Source organism: Natrix helvetica (genome assembly GCF_964273705.1).
Source record: "Natrix helvetica genome assembly, chromosome: 6".
Taxonomy (NCBI): domain Eukaryota; kingdom Metazoa; phylum Chordata; class Lepidosauria; order Squamata; family Natricidae; genus Natrix; species Natrix helvetica.
The window spans coordinates 34,813,189-34,828,518 of NC_138553.1; the positions used below are offsets into that span (position 1 = coordinate 34,813,189).

General features: G+C 43.1%; 1 protein-coding gene across 1 annotated transcript in view; it reads right to left on the minus strand.

Annotated features, from left to right (window-relative positions):
- UTP20 (UTP20 small subunit processome component) overlaps nucleotides 1-15,330 on the minus strand; it is an 89,189-nt gene that overhangs the window by 54,092 nt on the left and 19,767 nt on the right. Inside the window, exons 15-21 of the mRNA XM_081957175.1 lie at nucleotides 14,375-14,480; nucleotides 12,287-12,437; nucleotides 11,346-11,408; nucleotides 4,523-4,663; nucleotides 3,536-3,612; nucleotides 1,314-1,393; nucleotides 605-848 (exon numbers count right to left, since the gene is read on the minus strand). Coding sequence (XP_081813301.1) covers nucleotides 605-848; nucleotides 1,314-1,393; nucleotides 3,536-3,612; nucleotides 4,523-4,663; nucleotides 11,346-11,408; nucleotides 12,287-12,437; nucleotides 14,375-14,480 — 862 coding nt within the window. The remainder of the gene's footprint in view (nucleotides 1-604; nucleotides 849-1,313; nucleotides 1,394-3,535; nucleotides 3,613-4,522; nucleotides 4,664-11,345; nucleotides 11,409-12,286; nucleotides 12,438-14,374; nucleotides 14,481-15,330) is intronic.

Sequence of the window (15,330 nt, forward strand, 5' to 3'; positions counted from 1 at the left end):
TACTTGTGCCTCAGTAAATAATAACTGTGTTGTGTCACTGTTACTCTTTGTGCCCCAACCTCCCCCTCTGTTTTAATGTCTGTGTTATGCACACAAGCGCCCAGCAGACGTTTTACTTTGCCTATTGATATTGTACGTCAAGGAAGACCAACTGGGAAACAATGCTATAATAAATTACTTTTATTATAGTGTTAGTAACAGAATCTTACACAAGTGAATGCACCTCCCCCAGCCCGGTCCCCCACCTTTATCTACAAGAGAGCTGAGGAGGATCAGTTTGAGACATTTTTTCAAAAATGCATTTCTTGCATTGGATTTAAATTTTATTTGTGTAACCAATGTCTTGGTTGCAGCTTTTGCTACTGTTCCTAAAACTTATTCTCACAGTCAACTACACACCATGGTCTATTTGTCATGAGTGCTTGGGTTGGGGGGAGCAGCAAGTACAGTCAGACTTCCTTGTTGATAAAATCATAATATGAACTATTCCATCCTATGATTTAATTGAACAACTGCTTATATTTCTTTAAAAGTAACCAAGTAATTCCAACAGTGCTTGTGAAACATGTACATAAAGTATTTCTTCATAAAAATCCTCACTTACTTAATAAATCTTAGTAGAAGTGGAGAGAGTTCTCTTGACCTGGATTCCACCCTGTATGCAAATCTTGACATTGCTTTCCAAAGGAGAAACCTAAAGTTTGTATGATCCATTCTCTCGTAACAGCATGTCTGGCATTTCAATTGCTCATCATACACAGCTCTGACATGATGCTGATAGATTTCCTCACTTACAACATCTGTAACAGTTTTTGGTTCTTCTTCTAGCTCATTACGTAGCTCTTTTTCTATGGAAAAATCATCAAGGTGAGCATCAAAATAAACATCTTTTTAGTCATGCCAGCTAATCTATTATTGCAAATTTACAGAAAATCGATTTATAGTCCTGGTTAATAAAGATTTTTTTAAAAAACTTAAAATTTAAGAGTTCTACTTTAGTGACTACTGTTCAATCACTGGGGCTCCGCAGCAGGCCCAGAAAATTGGGTACTTCCAGAAATTGAGGTCTCTTATCAATAAAAAAAAAATCATTGTTTTGTGTTCTTTGAGACAGAAAAGAAAAAATAAAATTGCAAGCAACTATTCCAGATCACTGCAAGCATGCCTGTTTTGCCACTGGAACCTGAGAGAGACAGAGGGGGTACGGGAGAAAATTCCTGAAGAGTACAAAGTCAGGCACTATTTGCCTAGTTAACAAGCAGCTGTGGCCTTGTCTCCATCATTACTGAGTCTTTTATATGAAAATGTCTTACCAGCATAGGATACAGCTTTTTCCAAATGTTCATAATACACTTTCCAGAATAGTTTGTTTTCCATTTCCTCTGCATGGGACCTAATTAAAAAAGGGATTTTTTTTTAAAGGTAACAAATCAACTATTAACTATCAGAGGCATGCCATCTTTTCTTCACAAAAAATAAACTATTTTGCAATTTTCTTTTCTTAATTTATGGGGTTTTATTCCTATCGTATCACAATAGGACTGCATCACAGTCCAAAATCGTTTTGTTGTATGTTTGAAAAACAGAAGCATAAAAAATAAATATATCTAACTTGCTCATATCATTCCATAATCTGATTTGTTCCAAAACTGCAAAGTAATTTAACATGATACTGCTGAAATATTCAGGAAGTGGTGCTTCATTAAGTCACAAAGAGAAGGAAAAAAGCCACCAGGTTGGGATTATTTCTTAATTCTTTTCTCTCTGAAAAGTTTCTGCTTCTTCAGTTTTCTTTTGCACAGTGAACTGATTTTTTTTCTTTTTATTTGTGGTCATTCTTTAGCATGTGCTTAAATTTCAGTGAACACATGTTCTTTATCAGAAAAGGCAGTTCTTTATTTCAGAAAGCTACACTTTAAATTTATTTAAGTATTTATTTTCTTGATTTTGCTCTTGAATTTTCCTTTGTAAAGCAAAGTTATAAACATAAACAATCTTTTTATCCTCATGGAATTCTTTCAAATTTGACCCTTTTCAGTTTTGTCCTTAATTTGGTCATTGTAGCTTAAATACACACTAGAGAAGAGTAGATTTTCAACTAAACTGGAGAGTTCAGTAGTAGGATTCTTGATAAATTACGTAATCTGTTTAATTTGCCTAATCAGTTTACGGGTATATACATATACATACATACATGCATACAAATACACTATAAATTCCTTCTTGCGAGTTGCCCTTAATAATTAACCAAAAACATAATTACACACACACACACACACACACACACAAACACAAATATGTTTTTGGTTAATTATGAAGGGCAATTTGCAAGAATGAATTTAGAGTGATTTATCCACAACACAGATATGCAGGGATAAGAACAAAGTGGGAAATCATTTAGTAAGCAATGTCAGTGAAAGACATTCTAGTAGTTCGGCCAGCTACTTCTGAGGGATACGGTACTTACTACTCACAGCACAGACACAAGTCAAGAATTCATCTTAAGACTTATGCAACATCTTGTGCAATTGGGATTTCAGCTCTTTCCTCATCTCCACTCATGGAAAAGCTACATGGATTCAGCCTGCTAGATGTTTGTCATACGTGAGCGAGAAAGGAGAGCCATTCCACCCAGAAACTCAATTAAAGAGAGGGATGAGGAACTTTGTTCTCTACTCTTTGATAGTGCAAGGAGTCCTTAAACTGCACTGCCTCAAACATGAAACCACACCCCTTCACTTCTCAAACATCTGCTCATTAAGTAAATTCCCTTCCCACAAATGTTTGGCATCATTCATTTTTTCCCAGACTCAAGTTGAACAAAAGACTCTGAGGTCACATTTTAATGTATATGGGTGAAACCAACGTAATTCTATAAGACTAAATTCATTTATGAAACAAAACAGTTTTCGTGGACAAGTCAGGTAGAACTGCAGTGTGTAGATGGGGCAAAAAAACCAAAGTAACGAGGAATACAATTCTGCAATAGTATCTTCATGATGAATGTGAAAGCTAGAATTTCAAGTTAACTGAGGCATTATATACTGTCTATTCATATCATATGAATCATATGATTCATATTATATAAATCATCTATTACGTTGAAAAAAATCCTACCAGGTGCCAGAAAACAGTAAGCCGAAAATAAAGAAGTAATATTTCTCATAGGCTGAACAATGTTAATTATCCCCTCCTTCAAGAGACTGGCACATTCAACAGTCTCACCAGAAATAAGACATTTACTTCGTTAGCACATTAAACAAACTCTCAATCCAACGTAATTCACAGGTATATGATACAATTGATTTTTGTCCTTATTTATAACTACATAACTTTAGAACTATATTTGCTTTTCTTTCAGAAGTTTAAAGTGACATATACTTCATTCTTTCCTACAACAATTCCCAGAAGGTTGGCCTTAGAGGGACTGACCCCATATCACCCAGTGATATCCCATGGCTTAGGGCTGACCTGAATCTGAATCCTTAACCACGATACCCAATTTGCTCTTTTCCTTGAAAAAACAAAGACTTACCTTATAAGCTCAATCACAGGTTCCCACAGTGGACTAAAGTTGATATAAAGCATTCCCAGTAAATACCGAAGAGGCACCTAGAATAACATGCTAACATGTTTGATTGCCTCTTTCAAAATCACCACAATTACATATTCAACAAGATCATTGGCCTACAAAGATATTCTTCTTAAATACCATCAGTATATTAGTATCCAATGCGTTAATTTTGTTAATTTCCTTAAATTCTAATAACAATTGGCATAATAGTGGACTTTTTTTCCTGAAATCTTGGGCTACATATATTATATCCTCCTTTATTAGCTACACATGTAGCCACTCTTGTATCAACAGCTTAGAAGTTAATTCTTAATCAAATTTTGGATGACATGCCAGCTCATACTAAATCCCTTGACCAGTAACATAACTGTGGTTATGGACTGTGATTAATGACTCTTTCTCTCATCACAAAGGATATTTCTTTTCATGTTTAGCCAGCCAGTATGGTAACTGAAGCCACAATACCGCCAACTGCTCCATGTAAATGTGCTATGTGTTACAAAGGGAAAATTGCACTGAACCCCATGTCCGCCTAGTAGTCTTTACAATACTGAGTGCCCTCCTGAAAACACCTGACCAATTTAACAGTCATTTGGTTAAGAAAATAAAAATAGTACTTTAGACTTTACAGAAAGATAAGCTACTGTAATTAAATAAAGCTAAATGTCTTTGCCTTAAAAAACAACAGAATAATTGCCCTTGATTTGAAACCTAATTGCTAACATAAATCAATCATCAGCTGATACCGGCACATAACGACAAATTTATCTGATCAGAAAATAAAAATAAAGATGGCTATGATCTCTATATCCCACGGAAATCCTGGGTGTGGACTGATTTTATTTCTCATCACGTTATTAAAGCTATTATGATAACATACAAAAACTGCATGATCTACTGGTAGGAAAATGCAATTATGCTAAGACTTTTCACAAACGCCACTTTTACCTCCTGCAAAGCTCCCTCGGGGATCATGGAGCACACCAAATCATGTCTCAGCTTACTCAGGTAGAGCAGCTTCTCACGATAATCATTGATATTGGCTGGCACAAGTTCAGCTTGAAGCAACATACCAAATAACCCCACATCCTTAGCAAATAAGAAAAAAAAATGCATGAAACAGTTTCTTCAAAGCCAAATGCATTCATAGCTTATTTAGCAGAAAGTTTCCTAATTGTTGCTAGAAATCAGCTGATAATCCACTATGTCAAAAAACATTCGGTGAAAAGTAATTCAGTGCATGGATATGAATAACATCAAATATTGTTTTCAGGAAAAAACCATCCCCCTAAAATTAAATCAGAGCTCTTCCTAGCAATTCATTATTGGTTTAAATTTAAAAAAAAAGAAATTCTACTAATGTATAAAATATTTTGCAGGAATCAAACCTTCACCAAGTGCAAGCTCTAAATGCACCAAAAATAATGGCATACCAGCATTCAGAAATATAAGCTGGCGAGTACTACTAGACCTATACTATGGTTTATCTATCACTGCAATTTTAGCAGTTTTAGGAACACTGGAGAAGCCTCTTTCCACATGAATGATGTATGTCTAGCTTAACAGAAAGAAGGACTAGGGGAGACATGATAGCAGTGTTCCAATATCTCAGGGGTTGCCACAAAGAAGAGGGAGTCAAGCTATTCTCCAAGGCACCTGAGGACAGAACAAGAAGCAATGGGTGGAAACTAATCAAGGAGAGAAGCAACTTAGAACTGAGGAGAAACTTCCTGACAGTTAGAATGACCATTGTCTTACCTGAAGGGTCCTTTTCAGGGCGCTGCAACGGAGAGTCCAAAGAAGGGTTAAACACAGACAATCTGCCCAGAACTGAATTGAAACTTTAAGCCACGCCTCTGGTGCCGACTCTCCTCAGATTTATTCAATGAAGACGTGGAACAGTTGCGCGCTGAAACTTCAACTGGAAGTCTAATATGGAACAAGTCAAAAATAGTCCAACAACAATAACAGAAACAACAAACAACACTGTGACTTCACAAACACCAGCGGAGAATAGACCCCAGGGCGGGGTGGACTCTCCGTTGCAGCGCCCTGAAAAGGACCCTTCAGGTAAGACAATGGTCATTTTCCAGGGCGCTGCTCTGGAGAGTCCAAAGAAGGGACATGCCCAAGCTAACTGTCACTAGGGCGGGAAGGCTCAGCCATCAGGGTCGCTCCGCTGGTATGGATGCCCTGAAGAACACGCCTCCCAAAGGCCCCTTCCGCCGATGCAAAACTGTCCAGTTTGTAATTTCGGACAAATGGAGACAGAGAAGTCCAGGTGGCCGCCTTGCAGATCTCTTCAATCGGTGCCTGTGTAGACCAGGCAGCTGTGGTGGCGGCGCTTCTAGTCGAATGTGCTGTGATATTGCGAGGCACAGGAACGGACTGTAAAACATGGGCAAGCGCAATGCAGGCTCGCAGCCATCCGCCGATGGTAGATGAAGAGACTTTCTTGCCTTGAGAAGCTGGTTGAAAGGAGACGAATAGAGATTCGGATTTCCGAAAACTGGCCGTGCGCTTGATGTATCTGCGAATAGTCCTGCGCACATCCAGCATGTGCCAGCGCTTTTCCCTCGGGTGCCGAGGATGCGGACAAAAATCCGGAAGGACCACCTCCTGCGCCCGATGAAACCCGGAATTGACCTTCGGACTGAAGGAAGGGTCCAGCCTCAGGATTACTCTGTCGTTACGAATGAGACACAAGTCCTCTCTGACTGACAGGCAGCCAGTTCCGATATGCGACGAGCAGACGTGATAGCGACCAGAAAAACCGTCTTGAATGTGAGGTGTCTGAGACTGGCCGTCTTAATGGGCTCAAACGGGGGCCCGATGAGGGACCGCACACTACATTGAGATCCCAAGATGGGTATCTGTGGACCACTGGGGGTCTCAGGTTGGTCGCTCCCCTGAGGAAACTGCGGATGGTCGGATTCCGGCCAAGAGATGCGTAGCCCTCAACTGAGAGGATGGTTGACAGGGCTGCCGCCTGGCGCCTCAGGGTGTTAGGTGCCAGGCCCTTGTCCAAACCTTCCTGCAGGAAGTCCAGGATGACAGGAACCGAAGCAAGGGGCGCAGACGTACCATGAGCCGTGCACCAGCTGGCGAAGGATTTCCAAGTGGCGTCGTAGATGCGCGTCGTGGACTGCCGTCGTGATGCTTGGATGGTGCCAATCACCTTGTCTGACAACTTGCCTCTGCTTAGGAGATCCCTCTCAAGTGCCAGACGGCCAGCTGCAGCCACTGGGGTTCTGGATGTTGAAGGGCCCCCTGGCTGAGAGAGATGTCCTGTGGAGGAATCCGCCACGGTGGTGTGATCGAAAGACTCACCAAGTCTGCAAACCAGGTACTCCTGGGCCAGTACGGTGCTACCCGCAGCACCTCCGCCTCCTCTGCTAGGATCTTCCTGATGACTCTGGGAAGAAGAGGTAGCGGGGGAAAAGCGTAAAGCAGACCTTTCGGCCACGGGCCGTGCAGCGCGTTGACTCCTTCCGCCCTCGGGTCGTGGAACCTTGTGAAGAACCGCGGAAGATGCGCATTGGCCGCGGTGGCGAACAGGTCCACCAGCGGGAGGCCGAACCTCTGGGACAGTTGCTGGAACAGCAGCGGATGTAGACGCCACTCCGAGTGGTCGACTGTGGATCTGCTCAGCCAGTCCGCCTGGGTGTTGCTCGTGCCCGAGATGTGCTCCGCCTGAAGAGAAAGGAGATACCTCTCCGCCCATCGACCCAAGAGCTCCGCCTCCTTCATCAGGGATCTGGAGCGCGTTCCCCCGTCGATTGATGTGCGCCTTGGTGGCGACATTGTCTGTCATGATGCGCACGTGGTGGCCCTGAACGGTGCTCTGGAAGCGCTTCAGCGCAAGCCTGACTGCCCTCAGCTCCAGCCAGTTGATGCTGTGAGCGGCTTCGGAAGGGGACCACCTACCCTGTGCGAGCTGGTTGTGGCAGTGGGCCCCCCAACCGAACAGGCTGGCATCCGTTGTGATGGTGAGCCTGACTGGCTCCTTGAATGGCGACCCCTTTAACAGGGCCGGAGACAACCACCACTTAGAGAGCGACGTACCTCTGCTGGAACTGGAATCAGTCTTGTTGAGCTGCTTTCGTTTGTTCTTTGATATGGAAGCAGGAGCCACTGAAGGGGACGGGAGTGAAGTCTCGCCCAAGGCACGATTGACAGGCACGAGATCATCTTGCCGAGGAGCTGTGAGAGCTGAACCACCTTGACTAGACGTGACTGCTGCACCTGAACGACCATCTCCCGAAGGCTGGCCACCCTTTCCGGGGACAGGGATACTGTGCCCGAGGTGGTGTTGATGACGGCCCCTAGATGCTTCAGTCTGGTCGTGGGAACGAGATGACTTTTTTCCAGGTTGATGGTGAACCCGTGGTCCCGGAGGTAATGGAGGCCCGCGTAAGAGAACCTCAGGAACTTGCGGTGGGCTTTGCGGATAGGGATGTGGAGGTAGGCCTCTTTGAGGTCTATAGACGTTAGTATATCGCCTGGCCTGATGCCCCCAAGATGGACTGGAGGGACTGCATCTTGAACCTGCGATATGTCACGTGGTGATTGAACCTCTTTAGATCTAATATCCCCCTCCACCCTCCTGAGTTTTTGGGGACCAGAAACAGGATGGAGTAAAACCCTCTTCCTTCCTGGCCTGCTGGGACAGGTTCTATGGCCCTGATCTCCTTGAGGTGCCTTATCGCCTGTTCCATGAGGGATCTTTTGACTAACCCTGAGGGAACTGGACACCGGATGAAGTGGCGGGGAGGGGGGGACCAGAATTCTAAAGTGAGACCCATGCGGACCGTTTGAAGAACCCACTGGTCCGACGTGGTCTGCTCCCATTTGGCGTGGAACAACTGCAACCGCCCTCCTATGGGAGCTGACCTGTGATGGTCATTTATACCTCCTAAAGGGTCGGGAGCCGGAGCCCCCCCGAAATGGCCGCTTGGAGAAGGGCTGCTGGCGACCTCTGTCTCGAAAGGACTGACGGTCCTGAGACCGCTCACCCTGCTGGGGATACGCCCGATAGGGGGCGGAGCTGGTGGAGGGCTCATTGTTCCGAAAGGCCTCCCTCCTGTAAGAGCCAGGACCTTTACGATCAGGCTTTTTGGTGACTGATGGCATCACTTTCTTTTTGTCCTTGTTTTCCACAAGGACTGGATCAAGGACCTCACCAAACAGCTTGTCCCCTTTAAAGGGGGAGTAACAAGCTTCCATTTGGAGCGCATATCCACATTCCAGTGCCTAAGCCACAGGAGGGGTCTGGAAGTAACATTAGACGCTAGGGCACGCGAGGCAAACTTAGCAGCATTCAGAGTGGCATCAGCAGTGTACTCTGTGGCTGCCATGATTTTATTGATATCCTGCCTGACTTTAACGTCCTTGGCAGGTATCTTCCTCAACAACTGCCTCAGCCACAGGAGAGCCGCCCTGGAGAAAAAGGAGGCTGAAGCGGAGGACTTAATGGCCCATGCAGCTGCCTGATGGGTCTTGTGACAAGCAGTTTCGGTTCTCTTGTCCTCAGCCTTGAGCCCCTCCAACAGGTCAGGAGGGAGCACAGAAGAGGAGGTAAGAGCCGCTACAGGGTGATCGATAGGAGGGAGCTTGAGCAGCTCCTCCAGGCTGGCATCCACCGTATATAGCTTCTTGTCATGGCTGCTGGGGGTAGCCATGGTAGCTGGCTGCGCCCACTGTCTTTGAACTAAATTGAGGAACATCTTGGGTACGGGAACTATTTCCTGGACCGAAATGGGTTCCTCAAAGAGATCCCCAGATAGATCATCAGGGTCTACAACCACCTGAGCTGGGGGGGGGGTGGACCCCATGTGAGTTGAGATCTTAGCCTTATCTAAAATGGTTTTGAAATTATCCAAATTAAATAAGCCTGAAAAGGCCGGCTTTTTGGCGGGGCTTGCCTCATCCCCAGAGAATTCAGCTTCCTGCCTAGGAAGAAATTCCTCTTCTTCCTCCCAGTCTGACTCATCAGAGGCCACTGAAGAATGCAGGGACGGAGGTGGAAGGCTAGGAGTCATCTCTCTGGAATCCTCCTGGGGTTGCAAATGGTGGGTCTTGCGAGTGCGCTTGCCACCTTTTCGCATGCCTGCCTCAATGCCCTGGGAAATGGCCCTGTTAATTATTTCCTGCATTTCAGTGGATAGGTTAGGCCCTTGGGCCTCAATGGGGCGAACCCTTTGAGTGGGCCCGGGGATCGGCTGTTGAGGGGCTAAGGGCCCCATTGGAGCTGGTCCCTCCTCCATATCAGAGGGACAGGCAAAGAGATCAGCCTGATCAGCCATGGAATGGCCTGGAGAAGTTGCCATGGCCAAGGAATCCCCTTCCTCTTCACTATCAGAAATGGGGCCTCCCTGGGCTGGAGGAATTTCCCTGGAGGGCTCCCCAGGAGACACCGAAAGGGAAGATTGGGCCTGCTGTTGGGCTTTGGAAGACTGTTTTTCTAAGGCCTTCTGTCGCCTTAATGCATCTTTGTCTAGGCCTGAGCCCTGCTTGGGGCCATGCCTGGAGTAAGGCTTACTCCCTCTAATGGCCTCCCTGGCAGCTTTCCCGGCCTGTCTTACAGGGGCTCTGGAAGAGACACCCTCAGAAGTCTCAGGGACCTGATCTGCCATGGTAACAATCACTGGTTGGGGCAGTAGGGGGATGGGAAACCACCACTCACCACCTCCAGAAAGCCCACCGTAGCACGATGCTCCTGAGGAGACAGAGAAACTGCAAGGCCTGAAGTAGCTTGGAATTTCTTAGGCGCGAGCAGAATTCGCTCCCAGCGCCTGCAGGAGAGTAAAGGAGGCGACCCAGCAGGCCACGATCCCACGCCGCTATCACTTGCTTGGATTGGGGCCCAGGTCGCCGGTCACACCGGGCAAGTCTGACTCCACGCGGCTCCTGCAAAGAGCCAGGCACCAGGCAGCTGCGGCAAAAAACTTTAAAAAGTAAAGCCGGAAGATTGCGCAATCCAAAATGGCGGCCGGAACTCACCGGAGCTTTGCGTGCCAATTTTAAAGAGGGAAGAAGCCAAAATGGCTGCCCTGGAAGCCCACGCAGCAATTTGACTTGCTAGAAGCACAAATTGCAACTGAGGGCTTCCAGTGGGAATCGGCCCCCAGTAGGGGTGCCCCAACAGCGCTGGCGTCGGCACTCCGACCCACGCGCTTCCCCCAACAGCTGCCTGCGGCTTCTAGGAGCCAGAGCAAAGCCCCGGACTCCAGAAGAGCCGAAAGGGTGAGAAAAACCCAATTAAAAAGGGAAAAAAACAAACTTAAATTTAAACTCACCAGCCTGCTCTAAAAATCCTTAAATATACTGTTTTAAAAAATTATTCTTCCTCTGGAGAGTCCAAGGAATCAATCTTAGAACTGGAGAAATCTTAAAGCGCGTCTACTGGGCTAGCTGAATTGAAAAAATCTGAGGAGAGTCGGCACCAGAGGCGTGGCTTAAAGTTTCAATTCAGTTCTGGGCAGATTGGCTGTGTTTAACCCTTCTTTGGACTCTCCAGAGCAGCGCCCTGGAAAACAATTAATCAGTGGAACAGCTTGCCTCCAGAAGTTGTGAATGCCCCAACACTGGAAGTCTTTAAGATGTTGGATAGCCATTTGTCTGGAACGGTATAGGGTTTCCTGCCTAGGCAGGGGGTTGGACTAGAAGACCTCCAAGGTCCCTTCCAACTCTACTATTGTATTGTATTGTATTATAACTGTAGTATTGTATTGTACCATTTGTTGTACTAAATTACAATTTGAAACATTACCTGAGTTCCTGTTGAAAGCAGGTCATCAAAACGACTTAAAATCCGTATGGTTAGCAGTCGCACCTGTTCCAAAGATATCATGCCTCATTAATTCATTTAATAATATGTAAGCCAGCAATAGATAACCTATGTCTCCAAATATTTTCCGCTTTGTCTTTCATGACTTTTAGCCAATATCACCAAAGTTAGGATTTTTTAAAACTTGAAATTACTTGGATAGGAATAGTGCATTCCAAATACAACATATGCATTTATTTCCAGTTACCTATCATACTTAAATAGAGGGTTTTTTTTCTGACAACTGATGTATGATCAGTCAGACTAATAATTTAATTTATATCAAAATCTGTTACATCAAACGTAGACAAAAGAAAAGAAAGTGGAAGTCAATGTAAGGAAGTAAAAAAATGAATATCCATTTCTATATTTTAAGTGCAATATATTCGTATCATGGAAAAAGTAATATAATTACAAATTCTGACTTCTTGGAGAAAATATCAAGCAGATAATTTATGTTTAAGGTAAAATGGATGGAATCATATTTTAAGAGGAATTCATGTTCGACAATCTCATCTATTCACCCCTCAAACTGATTTTCTTGCAAATAGCTATCCTTAAGATCTGTGAATGTGATTACAGAGATTTAAAAATCCTCCAATGTTTGTTCTGTGTCCTGATTTATTTCTTTTGAGTCACTGCCAGAGACCATTCTTGTTCATCTGGATAGTGCCAGAAGGGATTCAATGCAAAGAATTATGTATGTAACACTAATTAGTCAACACTAATTGACATCAGGGTGAGAAAACACAGTAGATGCCACAGACTGTTGATTGCATTGCTGCAGTTTTACTGCGCATTCTGCAGCAGTGACTCTTTGTGAAGCGGGGAAGAAGAGTGGAAAAGAAAAGAAAAAGAAAAAAATCAGTTGGAAATTGGCTTACTTTAGGTACACTGGAAGAAATATTGAATTGCAATTTAGAAAATAATTCCATCAGAGTCTCTTCAGACAAGTGTTCGTGATAACCACACAATGCTAATCTTGTAAAATAGAGATCAGCCATCAGTAAGGCAGATGGTTCTGAGGGAAATCTCCTGAGGGAAAAAGAAAACAGTAATCAATACATATTTTAAAAGCATGAGTTTTTACTTTGTTTTCGTCTTAACCCCAGGCTTTCTATAAAAATCATCATACAGTCTTAGTGATGTGGAAAAAAGGTTGGCTAGGCTGTGCCATTTGTGCAATGAACATGAATTTGTGCAAACTCTCGGAGAAAATGGAAGGCAGGGTGGCCTGGCGTGTTATGATCCATGATATTGGGAAGAGTTGGCCATGACTTAGTGACTAACAACAACAGAGTTGGGGATAAGGAAAACAGGTAAAAGTACCTGGACATTAACTGGCTAGTTTTAATGGAAGGGACCAAACGAGATGTCAAGCTGGCTCTAGCACCCTCTAACCACAGAATCTTGTTCTTCAAAGAGCAGTTGAGTATGATATCCTCCCAGAAGATGGAGGATAAATTCAATCCAACTGTTAGCAATAAGCAAATATAGCAGTTCTGCTGTCTGCTTTCAAATATTTAAGATCTTACCCTGCTTTGCTTAATCTTAATCCTTACAATACCTCTCTATAGTTATGATATGTTTATCCCTCATATTGCAAATTTAAATGACAACACAACATGCTTGCTTTAATGCTTTCTATTAAGGGTAGGGTAAAACTGCACTTTATTATTTGCATCTTAGTCTTTTATCATTTTACCACACTGGTTCTCAGATTAACAGTAACCTATAGGGAACCCATGTCTTACAGAACAATTGTTTTATCTGTTGCTCATGATGCTGACTACTCCCTCTCTAATATGCACATCAGTGACAGGTAAGATGGCAATGACAATCAATCCTAAACACAATTGATGACAAAATTAAAGCTCATGCAGCAGCAAGCTCCATGACTCCCATTATGGGATTCAATATGAGCCTCCTGAATTTTGCTCCATGTCATTTTTAACTAAAACTTCAAGCCTATGGGAACTTTAAATATACAGATGCACTTTTCTACTTTGCCAAGCACAGCTGTAATGCTAAGGACTCTTTACAATAATTGGAATTTCTACCATGAAGTATTTTTTCCCAGTAGTCTGAAAAACTGTCTGTGATTATTAACCCTGAAGAATGCATTTCTACAGGAAAGAAAAAAGTCCCATCTCTGCTGTATAACATGGAATAAACACCAATTGTGTCTTTTACACGTTCCGTGTAAAAAAGGAGTTTCAACAGAGGTTAAACTCGAGGTCTAGCAATAAACATGTAAATATTAAACATAGTAAAAACAGTCCTTGGCTTATGCCCATTTTTTTTCAGCGACCATTCAAAGTTACAGGACTTCTGAAAAATATCCGGCCAATGCAGCATCTCCGTAACCATTGTTGCAATTATGATTGCAATGACAGCTGCAGGGAGCCATGGTCACACGACTGCTATTTGCGACCTTCCCAATTTCCCACAAAAAACTGAACAGGAAAAGTAGCAGAAAAGGCCACAAATCACTCTGCTAATTCCCTCCCACTTTTTTTCTTGATTGCACCATCCCCTGGCTCATGCAAGACTTCACAGGACTTCACAAGACTCCCCCAGCTTCCCATGACTCACATGCAGCCTGCACAAGCCCTCTACCCCCTTCCCTGGCCTCTTCAGCCCCATGTAGCATCCCCATGCCCATTACCTTGGACTTCCACCTCTTCCCACTTAATGACTCATACATCTTGGGGTTATCGCAGCAACTGGGACTGTCCAAGATTGCCATCACTAAGCGATGCAACCGCATGACATAGTACTTTATGACTTCATCACATAAGAGCAACAATCCCAGCACAACTGTTTTCATATCCTGAGGATTACCTTTCATTTCTAATATATATATATATATATAAACTTCAACCTAGTTTTGAGTAACAATATAGAATAAAATAAGCTAACTTCAGCTAGAGTTGCTATTTCATAGGGAAATGTTTTCCTATTATACATACATCAATAAAGTCTTTATACGTTCCGCTGGTAACATATCTAAAATTTCCAAGGATTCCACTAAACTAAGAAGCGTACTCACAGCTTGACAAGCCACAAACAAGTTTCCTGAGAAAATGAAAAACAAATTGTGTTTTAGTCCATATGCCCATTTCAGAAATACTTCAAAAGTTATAAAAATAAAATAGCATTTCAATTTCTTACAAAACATGCACATCACCTGTAAAATATGCCTGTTTTTATATAAATTTACAGAAAAGATGGATAAATATGAAAACAAATATTAACTAAATTTCATACGGTACATTAAATGCACAGCAAAAGTCTAACATATTGCTTAGATATGAACCAAGGAAGTATGATTATCAAAGAAACAGGTTTGAATAAGAAAAGCTGAAGCTAATCATATATAGAGAATAAGTACCAGATTAGGAAAGATTTCTTTCTTTCAAAGTATTCCATGCAAACATCTGCACATCCGTGATGCAGATGTCTCTTTCTAGTATGCATCTTCCACAAAACAATAACGCACTTAAACAACCTTAGTGTAATAATGCAATCAGAAGTTCAGGGTACCCCACAACAGAAATAAGTAGCTATAAGAACAAAGGTTTTTCCCATATAATCTTGTCCCTGTACTGTTACTTATTTATCTCAACTGATTAATACTATATTAATACCACTTAGCAAAAGCACTTAGACTTATATACCGCTTCCTAGTGCTTTTACAGCCCTCTCTAAGCAGTTTTAAGCATATTGCCCCCAACAATCTGGGTCCCCATTTTACCCACCTCAGAAGGATGGAAGGCTGAGTCAACCTTCCATCAAAAGCAAGCTAAAGCATTAAACCAGCAGATTAGGCCAATCAAACAAATAAATATGTTTTAAAATAGAATTGCCAAACTTTTTTGAGGCACATTTGGAATTTTGAGAGCATTTTATGAGTATTTCAAAAATG